The sequence below is a fragment of the Eublepharis macularius genome, chromosome 4 (genome assembly GCF_028583425.1).
Source record: "Eublepharis macularius isolate TG4126 chromosome 4, MPM_Emac_v1.0, whole genome shotgun sequence".
Classification (NCBI taxonomy): Eukaryota; Metazoa; Chordata; class Lepidosauria; order Squamata; family Eublepharidae; genus Eublepharis; species Eublepharis macularius.
Window position 1 is genome coordinate 155,110,771 of NC_072793.1, and position 20,102 is coordinate 155,130,872.

The 20,102-nt window shown below is 43.8% G+C and overlaps 1 protein-coding gene across 1 annotated transcript; it reads right to left on the reverse strand.

Annotated features, from left to right (window-relative positions):
• Positions 1-300: 300 nt before the first annotated feature.
• Positions 301-20,102, reverse strand: LOC129327681 (L-amino-acid oxidase-like). Its single transcript, XM_054976435.1, has 7 exons — positions 20,090-20,102; positions 13,971-14,185; positions 12,189-12,301; positions 9,266-9,467; positions 7,441-7,509; positions 4,690-4,826; positions 301-1,105 (listed from the first exon to the last, which is right to left on the reverse strand). Exons 1-7 carry the CDS (start codon positions 20,100-20,102, stop codon positions 301-303), a joined length of 1,554 nt encoding a protein of 517 aa, XP_054832410.1.

The window sequence follows — 20,102 nt, forward strand, 5'->3', positions numbered from 1 at the left end:
TCAGTTGCGATGCAGTCCTAAGCACAGTTAATATTCATCCAAGTTCATAGACTTCAATGGATTTCAATGGGTGTAACTCGGCTTAAGAGGGCACTGTTACCCACTCACTGATGGGGGCATCAACATTATGGCGGTATTTCCATGCCAGATGGAAAGCAAAATTGATGCACATGCAACCTCTTTTATATTGCTGTGTCACCAAAACATAGGGGTACTTCTAACCTCCTTTAAAAAGAAGCAAAGCAAAGTAAAACAAAACTTGAACTTCCTCTCCTAGCATCAATCATTTTAGCTCTCTTGTTAAAGTTCATTTTTCATGGTTGATTTGATCTGAAAGTGCTTCCCACACAAGAGATTGATAGCTTTTGCTGCTCTCAGTCCTGTCTTTATTGTGCTATCCAGCCAACCATGGGTCTCAGCGGTGTGCTCCCCAGCGAAATGCAGTTTACCCTCTGGCTCCCTAAGAGGTTGAATATATTCTATAAGCTGGTAGGGAGTGAACCGAGTGTAGCCACTCATGGAGTACTTATCCAGGTTCCATCGCTTTATCACTGAGGAGCGACAGATACTTTGGATCTCTTCTTGAGGCAGATGGTGGATGACTGACAGGTCATCCAGGATGATGCTAAGGATGTCGTCATGGCTGAGGGACAGGAAAAATGTGGAGTCATCACTGTGGACGTAAGAAGCCAAGAGAACCCCAAAGTCACTGGAGAAATTATGGGCGATATAATTGATGAATCTGGATGGACGATCGGTGACAGACAACCCACCGTGAATGCCATCAGCTTCCCAGAACTTCTTGGAACAGCCAAGGAAGACCTTGGCAGAGCTTCTGTAGTGGACAGATCTCAAGGCATCTGATTTGTTTTCTGAGAGGGGTGGTTCAAAGTAGATGCGCCGAGTCGCCCTTGTTGTAGGAGTGAGAATGGCGTAGTCGGCTGTCACACTTGACAATGATTGATCATGTGTTTTATAAATGGCAGTAACAGCACCGTCCCTTTGTTTTATCCTGACCACTCTGGCATTCAAGACCACCCGATCTGAAATGGTTCTGTAAATGGCTCTTGGCAGTAGGTCAATGCCTCCAACTATTTCATCCCAGCTGCAAGACAAAAACAAGCTTGGGTTGAGAACAGAGAGACTGAGGGGCCTCCTCACATTTTCTTTTTACTAGCACACTTGAAGGACACAAATTCTTCACAGCCTTGGGAGCAGAAACTGTTCTTGAAATGGGAGGTTGCTGCTGTGGGAAAGGAGGCAGACCAGCAACTCAGTTAAGTCTGCCACAGGCAGAACAATCTCTTTCTTATGGACTTGATGGAAAATACAATCTCTGTTTCATTCAGTCAGGAGTAGAGATGGGCATGAACCGCATTACGAACTTCAAAAACCCACGAAATTGGCGATCGCGCGATTGCGCGATCTGGCGGTTCGTGATTGTCCACGGCCAACAAACCAGTGTTCGAGAGAGGCCTGGTTTGGTGTGTTCGGCTGGGGTTCAGGAAGCCAGACAGTCAGGTGCCAGCAACCAATTCCCCTGGCAACAGAGCCGGGGGAATGCCTGAACTCTTTCTGTGCTCCTTCTGTTGCCCTGGAAACCCGAATGGAAGCCCAGCTTACCTTTATCGGCAGATCTTCCTTCCAACCACGGAGCTGCAAAGCGGTTACAAGTTGGGAGAAGACACCCAGGGGAGGGAGGGGGAAGGAGTGTTCTGTAGCCAAGGGTACTCCAATTTCATCCCTGCAAACCCTGATAGGGAGCTCTGATGGCCAAACACAGACCTCCTGCATTGCTCAATGGGACCTGTGCTTATAAATAGCTGTGGGCTCCCAGGCTGGGTTTCACTTTCAGCGAGCAGTGGAGTGGGACAGAGCTTTTGCTTGCCACTTGCTAGCCTTTGGGGGGAGAGACTGAGAGAATAATTGAGCTTGGATTTTTGTGGGAGTTTCCTGGGGGCCTTGGATTGGAGAGGGTATAACTCCAAGATCCCTTTTGCAATCTTGTCCAAACTTGGGTGATGGCTGTAGGAGAGCCTGCAAAAGACTCTCTGGGAATATGGGCTCTCTAAGTGCCATGGGGGCTGTTCCACGCCCAACAAACCACGAACCAGTTCGGTAACGGAAAATGTTCATTGTGGTTCGCGATCTCAGGATTGTCGTCAGCACCAAACTGCGAACCGCTGGTTCATTAAATTTTTTTGGTTCGTGCCCATGTCTAGTCAGGAGCTCCTGAATACCTGATTATTTAATAACATTTTTCCACTGTATTTTTTTATTTTTGCTCTTGGGATCTGGTTTGTATCTAATGTTGTGGAGAGTCTAGCAATGAAAAACCTTCATGTACCGGCTTTCAGATTTGTCTGGAGTTCAGTATATCTTCCTGATGATAACAGCCAGGGTAGTTCTATATCATAGTGCTATTATATCAGTTTAACTGTTATAACCGCTAAAAATCCTGAGAACTGTATTTTGAATCTGCTGAGTTAATATTGTAGCTGGAGGAATGACTTTGGATGGCCCCACCTTTGGATGCTATAGGAGATATGACCCTCTTAGTGGCAGGACCCTTCCCAACAGTATAATTTATGGAATTTGTGTAGCATTTTGCAGCACAGCTATATAGTAAGAGATAGTTTTAGGTGGGTAGCTGTGTTGGTCTGTAGCAGAAGAGTATGTTTTGGGTCCAGTAGCACCTTGACCAACTAGATTTCCAGGATGTGAACTTTCAAAAGTTAAAGCTCCCTTTGACAGATTCTCAAAAGCCCATATCCTACAAATCTGGTTGGCCTCTAAGGTGCTACTGGACCTGAATCTTCCTCTTAGTAAGAGATGTATCACTTTTGATGCAATAACTGCTGCATCTCAGGTACTCAGGGGTGTCACAAAGACAAAGAAAACAGAAAAGTTTTGTTACTTTTTTTGCACGTTTTGTCCTGGATCTTCTAGATTGGTGTTTGGGTATGAAATTCCTAGTTAAACACAGACAACTGTGTATGCACTGTTCTCCCCAGCTACTGAGGACAGGGCCTTCCTTGTAGTGGCCTTCATTTATGGAATGCCTCCCATGTCCTTTCTTTGGCACCTTGTTTTTATGTCACTCTCTTACTCATCCCAACACCCTCAACCAGGGCCGGATCTAGCGCTCCCGGCGCCTGGGGCAACGCTTGCCGGCCCTCGCGTGTGCGCACAGCGCGTGCACGCTCTCAACGCAGCGTGATGACATCATTTTGATGACATCATCACGCTGCGCGCTGGAGGCAGCGCGGGGGGCTGGGAAGCTGCCCACGCCATTCGCTTCAGAAGCGAATGGCGTGGTCGGCTTTGCAGCCCCCCCATGCTGTCTTTCACCTGCCCCGTGGGACAGGGGGCAACCGGCTGCCCCCTCTCCTGCGGGGCAAGCGAGTGGCGTGGGCGGCCGCACTGCCCTTTGCCTGCCCTGCAGGACAGGGGGTGTGCTGCAAGCCAGCCACCCCCTGTCCCGCGGGGCAAGCAAAAGGCAGCGCGGGAGCCTGTGAGGCTGCCCGCACCATGCACCTGCCCCGCGGGACAGGGGGCGGCCGGCTGCCCCCCTCTCCTGCAGGGCAAGTGAATGGCGTGGGCGGCCGCGCTGCCCTTTTCCTGCCCTGCAGGACAGGGGGTGCGCGGCAAGCCAGCCGCCCCCTGTCCCGCGGGGCAAGCAAAAGGCAGCGCGGCTGCCCATGCTGCCGCCTGCATGCTCTGGGAGCTGCTTCCGGCGCCCCCTCCCTGGCGGCGCCGGGGGCAGACTACCCCCTGCCCCCCCGCTAGATCCGGCCCTGCCCTCAACGAGACTCTGTCTCTCACTTGTGTGCAGCCCCACCTGGAAGGCTGAGGTTGGGAAGCCCAGGCTCTGTTTCCCTCAACGCCCCTGTGAGGCAGGTGCTGGCGTCTCTCTGCTTAGTGTGCAATCACCTCTGGAAATTTGCCTCCCATGTTTAGGTATCTCTTCTTGTGTCAGGGCAACTACCTAGGGGTACAACTGTCTCAAGGGGTATGCGGTCAGATCATGCAAGAGGAATTGAGGCGATGATCCTGTGGTAATACAGGTACAAGACTAAGGACAGAAACTAAAGAAAATAAAGAGCAAAGAATAGAGACTAGCTAAGAGGAACTTACAGCTTCTTCATCAGCTCCAATGTGGATGCTGATGACTGAGTGCACCTGCTGGTCCATGCAGATGCACACGTCTTTGATATTGACTGTACTGACTCACACTGTGAAATCTGCCTTGACTCTCAGTGAGAAAGGTAGACTATAAATGATGTGAATGAATGAATGAATGAATGAATGAAAACAGAGATATGAGGACAAAGCAGCTTCCCAGCCTCATCCTATTGATATCTTGTCTCTCCTTGGCAGCTGAAAACATTCTGTCCGGAATCAGAAGTTCTGGGTTGTGTGCCACTTCTTAGTTTTTTTCTGTCTCTTGGTACATTGGGTCCCATGTTGGGGAATAGAAAGGTGGGTTTACAAATAAATAAATAAATCTCTATCATAAATATAGCTCTTCTTGCTTAAGGAATTTGTATGGGATTTATTGTAGCGTTTTTGGACACGTATCATACAATTGCAATGCTGTAGATTGCCCACTTAGTCCAAATGAGAGCAGATTTTCTCTCACCTAAGGTTAATCTTGCCCAGCTTTCCCAGCAAGGCACATTGGCTTACCGCTTTGTCTGAGAGAAGATAACGCTTCCTCTCATGCTCTCAATGAAGGACTGGTAATAGCCAGCATCTTCATTTAGCAGGTCCCCAATAATCTGTACAGCTCCACGGCTCATGTTTGCTACCTCTATTAAATATTGCTGTTAAGGGAGAAAAGAGATTCAGATCTTAAGAAGAATGGTGCCAGAGTTATATACGATTTAACCAAGCAGCATATGTTGTAGAAGCAGAGGTGTGGATACTTAATTACACAATTGATCTGGCCAAGAAAGCACCAAATTTAATATCTGGCAACTAGGAGCCTTAGACTGGGACCTGGATGAGCCAGGCTAGCCTGAACTCATCAGTTTTTGAAATCTAAGCAAGGTCGGCCCTGGTTAGTACTTGGATGGGAGACCACCAAGGAAGTCCAGGGTCACCACACAGAGGTAGGCGATGCCAAACCATCTCTGTCTGTCTCTTGCTTTGAAAACCCTATGGGGTCCCCATAAGTTAGCTGTGACTTGATGGCCCTTTAAACACACAGGGACTTAAGAGGGAATTGTCAGAGAGCAGAACAACTGGGAAATCTCCACAATGGCCAAAATTTTCCCCTCAAGGATTCCATAAGCTCTCAGGGGTCTGAACAAGCTAATTTCTCCATCTTTCTCCATTGCTTTCCTCTTTAGTTGCCTCTCAACTGCTTTTAACATTCTGTTCCTCCTAGAACAAAATCATTATGAGGGCGTTTTTTTTTCTTTTGGTTAATTTACAAAGTAATATTTTTTCTGCATCTCTGGAAAAAGCCCTGAATATGTAGAAACCCATATCTTGCTTGTGGATGGCCCAAGTCTTGCTGTTTTTATTATCAGTATTCGCCATTGTGTTTACTAGTGATACACTATATAGCATCCCAAGATTTTCAACGTTCAGGATTTTGTTTTTAAAAGCAAGTTTATAGCTATTATGGTTTTGAAGAACAGTTTTAAGAATGTATTACCAGTGTCTGAGGAAGTCTCAGCCAGAAGAGGCTGAGTAGATCCTTGGATGAAAATAAATGTAATATTCTTAGCAGTTCACCCCTGTGGGGGGAGGGGCATGATCAAGTCTGTGTTTCTGTATGTCTATATAAGTTGAATACTGGGACAGCTCTAAGTCTTGTCCACCACTCCACCCATCTCATTTTTAAATTAAAAATATGTAACAGAAGTCCATCTGCTGTTTTAGGTATATACATTCATTCTCCTTTTAAAAAGAATGCATAAGTATATTAAAACTGTTGCAAAGCTGATATGGCAATTTGAGACATAGGAGAGGAAAGTATATTAATCAGGGCTTTTTTTCAGGGAGAATGCAGGGGAACGGAGTTCTGGAACCTCTCGAAAATGGTCACATGGCTGGTGGCGCCGCCCCCTGATCTCCAGACAGAGGGGAGTTTAGATGGCCCTCCGCGTCGCCAGGTGATGTGGAGGGCCATCTAAACCCCTCTTTCTGGAGATCAGCGGGCAGGGCCACCAGCCATGTGACCATTTTCTCTGAGGGCAATCCACTGAGTTCCACTAACTCTTTTCCCAGAAAAAAGCCCTGGGCCGTTTCCAGACGACTAAGCAGAAGGCGCTGCATACCACCATGTTCCGGATCGCGACGGGGAAAACGCGAAATATCGCTTTTTCTCATGCGAGTTTGGCATGACGTCGTGCCAAACTCGCGCGAGAAAACGCGATATTTCGCGTTTTCCCCGTCGCGATCCGGAACATGGTGGCATGCAGAGTCTTCTGCTTAGTCGTCTGGAAATGGCCCTGATATTAATGATGTTTCAGGCACTAGCCAACAACAGACACCCATCACAGGTGATTTTTCCTTGGGACACTGAAAACATAGAGCAATTTCTTTTAGTTTATGGTTAAGTCATTAAAATGTACATGTGCTTTCAGGGAAATGAGGGCGCTTCCAAATAATCTTCATCCCTCTTAAAATGCTGCAACTGTTTTTATCCTTTCTGGGGCCAATAAGTGAGACTTCCCTATCCTATGGAATTCCTTGCCCATCTGAGATTAGGCAGGAGGCAACCTGGGAAAGGGCCTTTGGTAGAATTCAGATTTCAAATCCATTTTGTTTTACTTCTGTGCCACAATGCAGCAGTTTTCTGATCCCCTGCCAAATTAAGCCATCTCCCTACACCTGTGGCATGCACACGCCCTCTGCCACTGAGCCATGGCAGTGGATCCTCCTCCTTGGGCATAGACTTCTCTGTGATTTTGGTCCTCTCACCCCAAACTGAGAAGCGTATTTCTAGAACGAAAGGCAGGCTGTCCATCCCACTGGACTTAAAGTTCTCGAAAGCTAACAGTTGACTGACCCAATCAAAACCACTGCTTTTCCTATTTCAAAACAGAATAATAAATTCCTACTTTTGACTCAACTCTGGAGAAGGGATGTGTGTATGGAATGACATTTATATTTAATTTATATCCTGCTTTTCTCCCTAATCAGGGACCCAAAGTGCCTTTTCACATTGTTACCCTCTTCTCCACTTAATCCTCATAAAAATAAACTTGTGAGGGTAGATTAGACTGAGAGATTGTGACGGGCCCAATGTCATCTGGCAGGTTTCCATGGTGGAGCAAAGGGACTTGAACCCAGCTATCCAGAGTCCTAGTCTTGCATTCTAGCTGCTATACCAGTTGTGTTCCCCACCCCGCTCCCATGCTGGGTTGCTGATTCTTTGCTGGTTCTTCAAAGGTAGAACTGTTGCTTTAGAAAACCTTCCTTTACCTTAGTTGAGTAGGAGTCATACTTATGAAGCACGTGGCTGCAGTTGGTCCTCTTTACCTCTTCTATAACCTGGGATGAAGATCAAGAAAAGTTCAGGTTCAGAAGAGTAAGTAATGTAAGGCATGAAAGGGTAAGAGTACTGAGTAAAACAAACACACTCGGGCACAACTTGACATTTCCCTTTGTCCCTAGAACCCAATCCTGATTTTTAAGGCTTCTCTGAGGCAACCAACAGACTGATTTCCAGAGCATTGATGGAGGTGTAGTCTCTCGCTCTCACATGTTACAACTCCTCAAGCTGAGAGTAACCACATATGGCGGCCTGCTAAAATTCAGTTAACTTTGGATTTCTGTTGCACTACAAAAATGGAGCTATATAATCACTAACATTCCACAAATGAAAATTGGCTCCCTAGTTAGTGGGTTATGCAATGAGACAGGGTTGTAAAATTCTCACAGCATGAGTGCCTAAGGAAAGTCCCATGCTAGCCTGAGTGCCTTTGAGGAAAGGTGGCGTGCAAATGTGATTGTATGATTTAGCACATCTTCACCATGCCAGTGTGGGGGAGCTGGAGTTATTGTCTTTCTCATCTCTGAATAAGAACTGGGTTGTCCGCCCAAGCTGAAGCAGTTCCCGTGTGTGTGCATGTCCTTTCATAAGCTGTGGCTTGCCACATGACATGTGGATGAAAATAAAAGAATCAGCAAGCTGTAGTAGCTAAACTTATGCATATTTGCACATCTCATCCATTTCACAACATGTGTGTTCCACAACAGAGCTTGTTGCAACTTGCTATCTTTTAAAATCCAATGAACACAACAATAGATGTCTATAACTGTCAGCTTGCCATGAACACAACCATCTTAACACCTTAGAATAAAAGAAGCCAAGAGGAAACACATAATAACCCTTCTATAAATATTGTTTGGGGCACATGGTTCCCCACTTCCCCAAGTGAGATGATTAATGGCATTATTGTAATATACAGGTTGAACATGGGGGCTAAGTAAGCATCCAGACAGACAATATCTATCTATAAAGCCATATCAGTTTTCCCCAAACCGGCCAGGGTTCAACTGGGGCCCCTTCTTTAGGCTAGGCAGCTGCCTGCAACATTCACTCTCCTGCTGTCTCTCCCATGTGCTACATGGGAGCCATCAGTGCTCATTAAAGTTCATTAAGGCTTAGCCATCAAAAGTTATTGAGCAAACTTCTTCAGCTATCTCTGGAAACATCATATGGGCCGTTTCTACACAGCTTGCCTTATTCTGCAAAATAGTGAAATCTCACGCGAAATCTCACAAGAAGACGCTGTTATCACGCGAGAAGACACTGTTATTGCACGAGAAGATGCAATAACAGCGTCTTCTCGTGAGATTTCGTGCGAGATTTCGCTATTTTGCAGAATAAGGTAAGCCGTGTGGAAACGGCCATGATCTTCAGTGATCCTTAACAAGCAACTAAGATATTAACTTTTTAAATGAGCCATTGGTGGTCAGTGATGACTTAACCTCATTTCCTTTCATAAAGATTTGGATTCAGTACAAGTCAATGAACATGGTAAAGAATAAGGTACTAGAATGTCTTTAATAATGTATTTATTTACTTATTTTGAAATTATTTCCTGGGAATAATTCCGTTTTACTAGTCTCTGCTATGATTATGATGGTTGTATCTACCTTGATGGAATTTTCTTGGCTCTTACAAATTCTTTATATTGTACATGTTGTATACAGATGTATATTTGTCAGAACTAGGTAGAATTGCTTATAATTTGTCTGTTTATTCACTTTTAAAAATAAATTAAAAAAGAGAGATCCAAACCTTTTTCAGGGCATCATTATATAACTGTTCAGGAGATTTGCCTTCTTCTTCAGGCTTCAGTTGATAACCCAAGATGCTGGGGTTCTCTTTGACTTCCCAGGCTCTCTTTCTGATGTTGTTCACAAAATACCAGGTATTTGGGTTATACTGAATGAACTCTGTCAGCCCCAGGCCGAATTTCTTTACATATTCACGGACAATCCTGAGAGGTGGGAGTAGGAAACCATGGGCCAAAGACAAAAGAGGAAAGTGAAACAAAACCGTAGGCATATGGTAACCCATTGTAAAGCTGAATTTTGAGTGACAGGACCATGATGCACATAAGAAGGAGTTACTCTATTTCTTCTCCCTTTGGAGAGTGTACGCCTTCATAGGGTATTCAAGTTGCAACAGGGTTTAATTTAATATTGGAAGTGCTAATCAAATCACATGGGGACTGGAAACTCTTGGCAAAATGAAACAAGTCTTATCAGGATAACTGAGCGTTAATGTAGTATGGTAACTAGATTGGGGGACCCTGGGTGAAATCCCTACCATGCAAAAAAGTTTGGACCAGTTACTATTTCTCAGTCTAACCTACTCTACAGGCTCTTGAGGAGCTAACAGTGCTATACTAAGGAGAGTTCCACCCTGCTAAGTCCATTGTAGTCAACAAACTTAAGAATCTCTATACGATACTTCTTACACGAGGATGCTCAAGTGAAGGGATACGCACTGTTAGCTGGGAGGTGCAGTTTAAAAGCCGAAGGCTCTATCAATTTCCTCTATCCACAGGAAGGGTAGTTTGAAAAGACAGAGCCCAATAGCTCCTCAAAGGATTTGTCAAGTTCAAGTTCACCTTTATTGGCATATAGCAGCAATTCAAGTTATCCACTTACATAAAAGAAAGAACGTTAAAAGAATACTGCATTACAAATACATAAATACATTTAGAGCTTATTTCCATGATATCCTTTGACGCAACTTCAAAGCAGAATGGAGAAACTTAGCCACCTTCTCGGTGACATCATGAAAGGAATCGTTCAACAGTCTATAGACTTTGAGCGAGTCAGAGCAATCCATCATACTCGTTAAAACAGATTTTTAATATGTTTGACGTATACCGGCGTACAAATGATAGTGCAAAAGAACATGTGTAATTGACTCGACACATTTTTGTTCACATAAACAGCATCTAGCTGAATAGTCTATCCTTTTAAATCTGCCATGTAGAATGGCTGAAGGCATAGCATTGCACCTGGCCAAAGAAAATGGTCTACAAAGTTGTGGCACCTGCAGGGAAGATAAATATGGAGCCATCCTCCCTACAGCGAGAGGAACTTCAAAGCTCAGGGGAGAGCAGGTTGTAGCAGCCAGGCTATATAACTTCTGGCGCTCAATATCTAGCAACCTACTCTTAATTTGATGAAATGCAGCATTTGATGTTAACATAAACAGTGAATCCACAGATATACCCATACCTTTCATTTTTTCCATGATATACACTGACCAGTTTGACACATTGGACTCTGAAAGCATTTGATATATACAGCTCCCAGGGTCAGAATTATAATGTAACCGTAGCCAGTATTTAAATGTCATAAGCCTTGCCCTCATTTCCATTAAAATTAAACCAATTTCTAAGCAAATAAGTGCATATGGAACACACTTCGGTAGGCCCAGGATTTTTCACAGAAATTTAGATTGAACACGTTCAATGACCCAGTCAAAGGCCCTAATCCAGATCGGAATACCATACAATAGTTGTGGAATCACTTTGGACTTAAAATTTTTGGAAGCAGCTGGTACAAATTGATTACCTCTGGAGTAAAAAGAACATGCTATAGCTGAGGTACTAATGTCAGCTGTCTTCGATGCATACTTGCGATGGGTGGACCAAGTCGCATTATATTGAAAATAGATACCTAGGTATTTGTAATATTTAACTTGTTCTATCTCCTTCCCGTCCATGGCCCATTTATGTGGTCTCCAAGTTTTAGAAAAGACTATGACTTTTGACTTGTCATAGTTCAACTGAAGCTTGTTTTTAGCAAAAAAGTTGATACAACGAATCAGCAAGCGTCTTAAGCCAATTCTAGAGCAAGACAGCAAAACTATGAGCGGAACTACAAGTGACAAAAGGCACAGATTGGACACTTGTCAGCTTCCCTCAAGTTTTGATGGGAAATGTAGGCATCCTGGTCTTGCAGCTTGGCTCTCCGACTGCTGTCCAATGGACTTTTCAACTGTCACTTGTCCAACATTCCGCCAAGCTGCCTACATTTCCCATCAAAACTTGAGGGAAGCTGACAAGTGTCCAATCTGTGCCTTTTGTCACTTGTAGTTCTGCTCTATGTCATCAGCGTATAGAAGCAGAGGCACATGGATCACACCAAGTTTTGGGCTATGACAGTCAGCACCAGATAGGTGATCAGCAAGGTCACTGAGAAAAAGATTAAATAAAAAGGGAGCTAAGATACAACCAAAGGGTTTGTCATTTCATCTAATCAACAAACCTTCTGAGGAGCATCTCTGCCAGCTGTCTTTTAAAACTTCCCTCCTGTAGAGAGGAGAAATTGACAGGGCCTTCCGTTCTGTTTTTTAAACTACACATCCCGACCAACATTGCGTCTCCCTTCACTTGAACGTCCTCGTGTAAGAAGTATTATGTAGAGAGACTCTTAGAAAGGTGGAACTCTGCTTAGGATGGCACTGTAAAGGGAGTTGCTGCTGCTTTTCCCCAAGCCCTGATGGTTGAAATCACCATTTGCCAAATTTAACAGGCCCTTTCTCCTTGGCACGTGCTGCTTTAGTCCTTCCTTCAGAGTACATAATCCAGATCACTGGCAACAGAGCAGGTCTCTTAGAGCTGTAGAAGCAGAACAAAAGAGAGTTTATGACTGTTAGTTGCCCCGATAAGGAGTGCAGTTACCTCATGTCTTACCTGTGCTTCTCAGGCAACCGCATGGGCCCCAGATTTGCATACCAGCCTTCCTTCTGATTTCGATAGGTCTGCGCTCGTCCTCCCACACGCCCACTGGCTTCAAGAACTGTTACCTGAAGGCAAACAGAAAACTTTTTGCTTCCTTATTGCCTCTCACACTTGGCCACATTTCTATTCTCTGGAAACAGGTAGGAAGGACAGGTTGTCTCCTTAACCTGATTTAATGGCTTCTGGCTGAAGCGTTGTTTGGCTGGGCTGGTTCTTTTCTCTCCAAAGTTGATTTCCCAGGGATGGAGGCTCTTGCATTGCATCTTCAGCTCTCATCCCTTGTCCTTCCCTCACTCTTGGGGTTACTTCTTACAAACAGGCAGAGTGGACGAAGTGGTAAACCTGTGACTGGATTATACCAAGTCAGCTGTGACCGAAAGCTCCTCCATAATACAAAAATCCCCGAACACAGCAAAATTAGACACCCGGGAGAAAAGTTCTAGCCTTCTCTCCTACATGCTGGTTTTCTTTGTGGAGAGAATTTTTCAGATGGAGGTGTTGACGGGCAGTGGGGATCGTGGCCTGCACATTGGCTGCATGTTTGCTTACCACTTGCGCTCCTGTCATTGGAGGTGCCATGGTCATTGGGGGATGCTGGCAGGGTTGTCAGGGGAATGGTAGGCCTTGCCAGGCTTGGTCATCAGCATAGCTCTCCCATGAAAGTCCTTAGGGAGTGAATGAGTGGTGCCACAGGTACATGGGCTTGCAGGCACCAGCAACACAGCTAGTCTCAGGATTGCACTGTAAATATGCCACACTGAATGAATGAAGTCGATTAAAAAGCTTGCATTTGAGGTTCTGTGATGAGAGAGGACTTCTGGCATGCCCACCAGCCATGCAGAAAGCCTTTTGGCTAAGATCAAGTGTAGCAAAAAGCCCCCAGGTCCAGGAATGTTCTGCCTACGTTTCTAACGCAGTGCAGTGTTTCCATAAACAAGTAGAATATCTGTGCGGTGAAAATGGACAAATTGCAGGGAATACAATGAAAAGACTAATAAACATCACAGCTAGAACGGTCCATTTAATTGCACATTTGACGGAGAAGCCAGGGCAGAAGAAGTGACACTGGAGTAAAACTGTACAGTGCAGGAAAAAACGAACTTTCAGCAATCTGTAACTGGGCAGCATCCCAGACTGAAATAAATGAGACATTGGCAAGACCTATACATGGACCCCCCCTTGGTGCTTTTTATATCCACAGTCTGGATCAATCTGCAGTGAATGGGTGGATGAGCTTTTTCCTGTCATACTGTTTTCCTTATCCTCAAACAGCTTCCTTGAGCTGTTATTTGACCTCCTTGGGGAATACTTACAGGAAACATGCACACGAGCATGTACACACACACGCGTGCGCACACACGTGTGCGTGCGTGCGCACACACACACACACACACACACTTCTGTGTTTCCCCAATTGCGTTTCCCCCAAAAAACAGAACAGGAAAAAGTGTTAAATCCTTCTCCCTGTAACCATTGCCCCCTCTATTTACCAATAAAGTGCCCGTATGGATTTCTCAGCATCTTGTCCAATTTGATGCTCAAATAGGGAAAATGTGGCTCGGCTGTGGAGACTGCTGAATCTATTAATCCTGCCCTCTTCTCTTCCCTTGGTCGACTCAACTGTTTGGAAGGTTGCTATGTCAGGAGTTTTGGGGTATGCAAGTAACATATAATAATTCTCTTGGCTGTTGTTATTTTTCCTTGAGAAAAATGGTCAAAAGTTCAGGGTCTTACCTTATGCCCCGCCTCTGTGAGTTCATAGGCTGCGCTGAGACCCGCCATCCCAGCACCCACAATCAGCACATGTTTCCAGTGCATTGGCTTTTCCAGCCCGTTCCTAGCTATCTCTAGGAATTCTTCGTAATCTGCCTCCTTGAAGCATTTTTCCAGTGGGCATAATTCGCTGCTGCAACTTAGAAGTGTGGCTAAGAGCCATAATGTGGAAAGCACTGGGCCAAATGAACAAAGACAAAAATAAAAACACAAAATAATCCATTTAGGTCTATGTTTTCTTTATTCCGAGGATTCCTGTTATCCATGCTCAGTTCAGCATTAAAAAGAACAACAACAAAACTTGCTCATGCGACTGTATAACTGACTGACTTGGGTGCTGTGATAGTCATTACCATAATCAGCTTTTAAAAAGGGGATTAGACATATGCATGAGAGCTCAATGGAACTTCCACAACCACAGGCAGTATATCTTTAAATTAAGGTTGTCAACTTTTAGGTGAGGACTAGAATTCTCCTAGAATTACTACTCATTTCCAGACTACAGAAATCAGTTCCCCTGAAGGCAGGCTCTATGGCAGATGAAATTCCTCCCCAAATTCCCCCTCCCCAAGCACCACCTCTTGTATACAATTGGTATTTATTATGAACAAAATATATTTCTTTCAACAGATGTGAAAGCAGATCTGCACTGTCTGTTACAGAGCACTGGCATAAGGTTTAGTGACGGCTGTTATAAGCTACACTTTAAAAATCTTTAAAATACAATTAGACTGCGGTCTCAGAAAGCTGTCGATGGAAATGGAGGGGGCAGTTTGATTTCTAAAAAGGGAAATGTCAGGGCTAGATCTGTGCTGGATTCCTGCCCTGCCCACAGAGGAAGAGCATCAATGGCGGGGCTGGTGTTGGGGCCCTCAGTGGCAGCTTTCGTTCCTCCTCTTCCACCTGCCTGAAAAATTGGCACCTCCTACCTTCCCCTCCAGAGGTGGGGAAGGCATCAAAACATGGGGAGGGGGGGGACAGCATTGGGTCTCACTCTGCCTCCTCCTCCCTTTCCAGCCTGCCTGCTTAGGAGAGGCTGCAACAGAACAGGTGTCAGTGCTGGGCTCTCCAACAGCTCTCTTTGGCTGACTCCTGCCCTCCACATTCATAATACGTTTGTATGTAGAAACAGCTTATAATAATTTGCAGTTTTGCACACATGGACTCAGATGTCAGCACACTCTGGTATCAGATGCCATTGCCCCTGTTTTGGCTCCCCTGTAATAATCAAGGCAGACTGGGGCAAAGTTTGCCTTCACCAACAGTAACTTTTTCAACAGCAGTGAATGGATGTGCAAGCAAGCATTGCAAGGATTAGCAGATTGTCATCCTTGACCTAAGAGTTGCACGGTATAGATTGACCCTTCCTGCAACCGTTCCAAGGGATGTAGTTGGACACAATTCCAGAACGCCACCTCCTTCTCAGGAAAGAACCGAGTTGCAAATTTCACCAAGCATTCACAAACATAGATAATGACATAATTAAATAAAGTTATTGAAATCATACCCAACGCCTTAAGCAAGTGGTAGTTCAGGTTGTTGCAATTCAGGAGTATGCTTAGCATCATCATAAATCATTATTATTTGAAATGTTTTCTGCAGCCTGAATGTTCAGGAGCTGATGTCTTTGGAGACAAAGAATCTAACACTAGAATGGCAGGATCTGAGTCCAATGGCACTTTAGAGACCAACAAGATTTTCAGGGTGTAAGCTTTTGAGAGTTAGAGCTCCACTTTTCAGTCTGTTCTACTGTGGACCAACACAGCTACCCACCTAAAACAATCTAACAGTAGTCATTCATTCTTTAGCTATAGCCAAACTAGACTGCAGTAACATAGGAGCTTCTTTTGTGTAGTGGTTGTTGGACTAGGAAGGGGTGATGAACCTATTGTCAAATGTATGTATGTTTGTGTGTGTGTAATTTATAGACACCCTTTCTCACACAGACTCAAGGCGGCTTTCGTACTGCAAGTCAGTACAATCAAGAGGATGAGGAGACACAATAAACAGCATACTAGCTCTAGGATTTCAGAAACCTGAACAAGGTATACATATTAAACATGACAACCTCTGTGCGATTTCAAGTCATCTACATGGTGTGAGCAGGTGGAGTAAGTGCCTGTGTGTACCCTCTTCCCAAGGATCAATAACTCTACTTTTCGAACTCATTTGCATTCCTCCATGAGTTTGCATTGTAGAAACAACTGAGCAACCGCTTGGAGGTGAGGCACTAGGCTTGTCTGCTCAGGCTCACTCTCCCACCCTGTGTGGTTAGTCAACTTGTGTATGGTTTGTCTCCACAGGGTTACTGAGTCAGATCAGTGGTCTATCAAAATCAGTATCGATGGTTGTTGGGGGTTTTCCGGGCCAAGACCACGGCAATACAGCAACCATCATTCTCCGGCCGTGAAAGCCTTCGACAATACAAAATCAGTATCATCTTCTCTGGCTGGCAGCAGTTTCCCAGGATCTCAAGTTGAGGTCTTTTACATCATCAGCTATCTGATCCTTTAAATGGAGATGCTGGGGATTGAACCTGGGGCCTTCTGTGTGAAAAGCAGTTGCTCTACCACTGCGCCATGGACACACCCATTCAATGATGGATATATTTGACTCAGCCACTCTCTTACCCTAACTCAACCTAGTGTTATAAGGATCAAATGGAGGATGGGAGAGCTATGCTCTGAACTCCTTGGAAGAAGCCTGGGATAAAATTGTGACAAATGGGTAGAGATAATGTGGTTTATGTGGAGCTGCCTTTGAGGAGAATCTAGAAATTGCAGATGATGTCGAATATGGTAATCGCTATCCAGGGCTAACCAGATGAAGCAGCTTGCGAATCTTACACCAACGTAGCTGGCTGCCAGTTCATTTCTGGGCCCAATTTGAAGTGCAGCTTTTGACACTGAAAGCTCAAAGTGGTCTAAGTCCAGGTTACTTAAAGGACTGACCATTTCCATATAAGACTCTTTGCAGTCAATGATCTGTGTCTTAAACTGACCCAGATTATTTGGACAGAATTGAATTAAAATGTAAATTTAACTACATTGTTACTGGGCCATCTTTTCATAATAACTCCACATATAGACACATATACGCTACTATTTGGAAGTTTGGGTATAAACCTCTCTGCCAACTGATAGTAACACTTCATGCATCTGATGAAGTGGACTCTGACATCTCAAAAGTTCTGCTGGAATAAATATTTTAGTCTGTAGTAGTCTAATGTGGTTACTCCCGTGGAAGTGTGGTATATTTTTCGTAGCAGACTCATGTTCTTTGTAACATCTATAGTATGACTTGCATTGCCTAACATCCTTTCTGATCCAATTGTCCTGCATCCTGTCCCAATATTCCATACCTTAAAGTTGCTCAAAAGTTTCCTAAATGACTGGTCTGGTTTGGTTTTTTTACTAACATTACGGGAAGCAAAATCTCAAAATGGGAAATCAGCCCATCATTCAAGAATAGATGTCATCCAGCTCTGCCTTTCCCCTAGTACATGTTCACAGGTGGTGTCTGATGTACAAGATGTTCAAACACACTGGAGACTTGACCTATCTCCAACAAAAGAACATCAAAGGGAAACTCCAGCGTGAAACTGATGAATTAAAACCTAGTAGTTTGATACTATCTCAGAGAATATAACAAGACCTGGGATTTCTTAGCTGTTGCAGGTCTTAAGCAAGGAAAATGGCATTATCAGCAATGACTGGTATTGTGAGTGGGGTTTGTACTTTGCTTGCTCATATCTGAAGTTCACACAATTTCATCTCTCCTTGTCTGACGAAGAGAACTTGATTCTTGAAAGCTTATGCTACAATAAAATTGGTTAGTCTTAAAGGTGCTACTGGACTCTTTTTGATTTTGCTACTACAGACTAACACGGCTAACTCCTCTGGATCTGTGTTTTCTAAATTTCCTGACCCTTTGTCTCTGCTGTTTACATTTCCCATTGTATGCATCTGACAAAGTGGGGCTCTAGTCCACAAAAATGTATGATAGAATACAAACTTGGTAGCCTTCGGGGTGCCACAAGACTCCTGCTTACATCTTAAGTTACACTGATTCATTTTAAGACATGGGAGCTTTCCAGTTTCAGTTCTTTTACACCTTCTTCCCACCACTAAATCCGAAAAGGAAATATGGATAAAAATGGAATGAAAATATTCAGATCAAGATAACTTGGTTGTAATTAGGGCTTTACACTAATTACAGAGTTCTGTTTGCTTGTTTAAATAACAAGAGTCTGTTGACGGAAATTTGACCATTTAATAATCCAAAGCTACCACACATTTCCAAAAGAATTCTGATATATTCTTTTTTATTACTAGTTACAGTAATGCATCCATGCCAATTACCCCAAACAAGTGTGACACTCGGTCCCATTGTTATAATGGGCTTCCAGTAATTAATTAGAATAATAAATAAAACAGATATCCAGCAATGTTAGCTATGGATTTCAATTCAATTGAATTCATTAGAGTCAAGAGGCCAGCATTAAAAAATATCCACAAGAAACTGAAATTTAACACACATTTAAAAGTCAATTAAAAGTCATAAAAATCAAACTATGTGCCTAAGACTTTTTAAAAAGAACTCTAATTCAGAGTTCCCTCAGCCAAGCATTTTCGCTTTCTAATTACTAGTGTACAAAATTTTGCTACCGCATAGGATACAGATTTCTGGGTATCTTCTAAAAGATATTTCTGAAGAGTTTCAGTCCTAAAATTCATATAATGCTGCAATGGCTTGAATCTAGTACGAAGTGGAATAATTAGTTGAGATCTTGATAAAACTCACAGTGCAACAGAATATGTATAACAGATTCGACTACTTTTTCAGAGCAAGTTAGCTAACAATTTCAAAGAATTTCCAGTGCCTCATTAAAATCCAGCAGTCCCCCCCCCCCAATCCTCCCAGGGCTGAAAAAGAACCTGGAACTCCTCAGTCATCAGAAGTGGGAACCAGTTCAACAGAACCTTAACATTACACATTACTATTCTTTGGAATGGAGAGGGGTGGCATGGTGTAGCCTGATCCCATTAAATCTTGGTAGCTAAGCAGGGTCAGTGCTTGGATGGAAGGTCACCAAGGAAGACTCTGCAGAAGAAGCCAATGACAAACCACCTCTGCTTCTTACTTGCCTTGAAAGACTTTTGCTGGAATTGCCATAAATCGGTTGTGACTTGATGGTACATTGGTATGTATTCTTAGGAATGATCATTGTACTTTTCCTGACGACATCTGAATTTTACATAATTATATCTCACCCTGAGAAGCCACCCTGAGGCTTCTGTTTATTTTTTTGTCATAACTCCTATGTATATATCTGCCTAGAGAAGATCCATGCAACATGAATCTGGAGAAGTGGTCTGTAGCCAACTAAAGCTTGATGCTCTGAGTTCTTTGCAGAGATGCTCTCCAGGTGCTTTTATAGCAGTACAAAGGAAGAGGGCAAATTCTGGAAGTACCAACTCTCCTATTCTTCCTTCTCCTCCCATCATAATTAATTATTGTGTAGTACACAAAGAAATAGAATTCTCCTCAACAGCTAGCTCTGTTGCTTACGTCAGTTCACTTTTGCACGAAGATGTTACATGCCCATCTAACCATCTATTAGCATATTTTTATCCTGCCTTTCCTCCAAGGAACTCAGAGTGGAGTTCATGTTTATTTCTCCCTTCCTCCGTTTATCTTTACAACACCCCTGTATGGTAGGTTAGGTTGAGAGAGTGTGTCTGGCTCAAGGTCACCTAAGGAAATACATGGTAAAAGTCTCCTAGATTTGAGTCTAGCACCTTAACCATTATGCCACATTAGGGGCCAGGCCTATCACCTGGGTTTATTTTAAATACTTACTTTATCAGGACTGGTATTTGTTTGAATTCTCTCTTTATACATTAAAAACTTTGACCCTGCTCACTCTCATGTCACTCAAAGCAAATAACCAGTTGTCCAATCTACAACAAGCTTTCAACTCTACTGAGTTAAATTAACCAACTTACAGAAAAAGAGGACAGAAAGGGGAAGTAGAAATGGATGTAGATGGAGACATGGGCCGTTTTCACACTACTAACCTGCTTCCGTCAT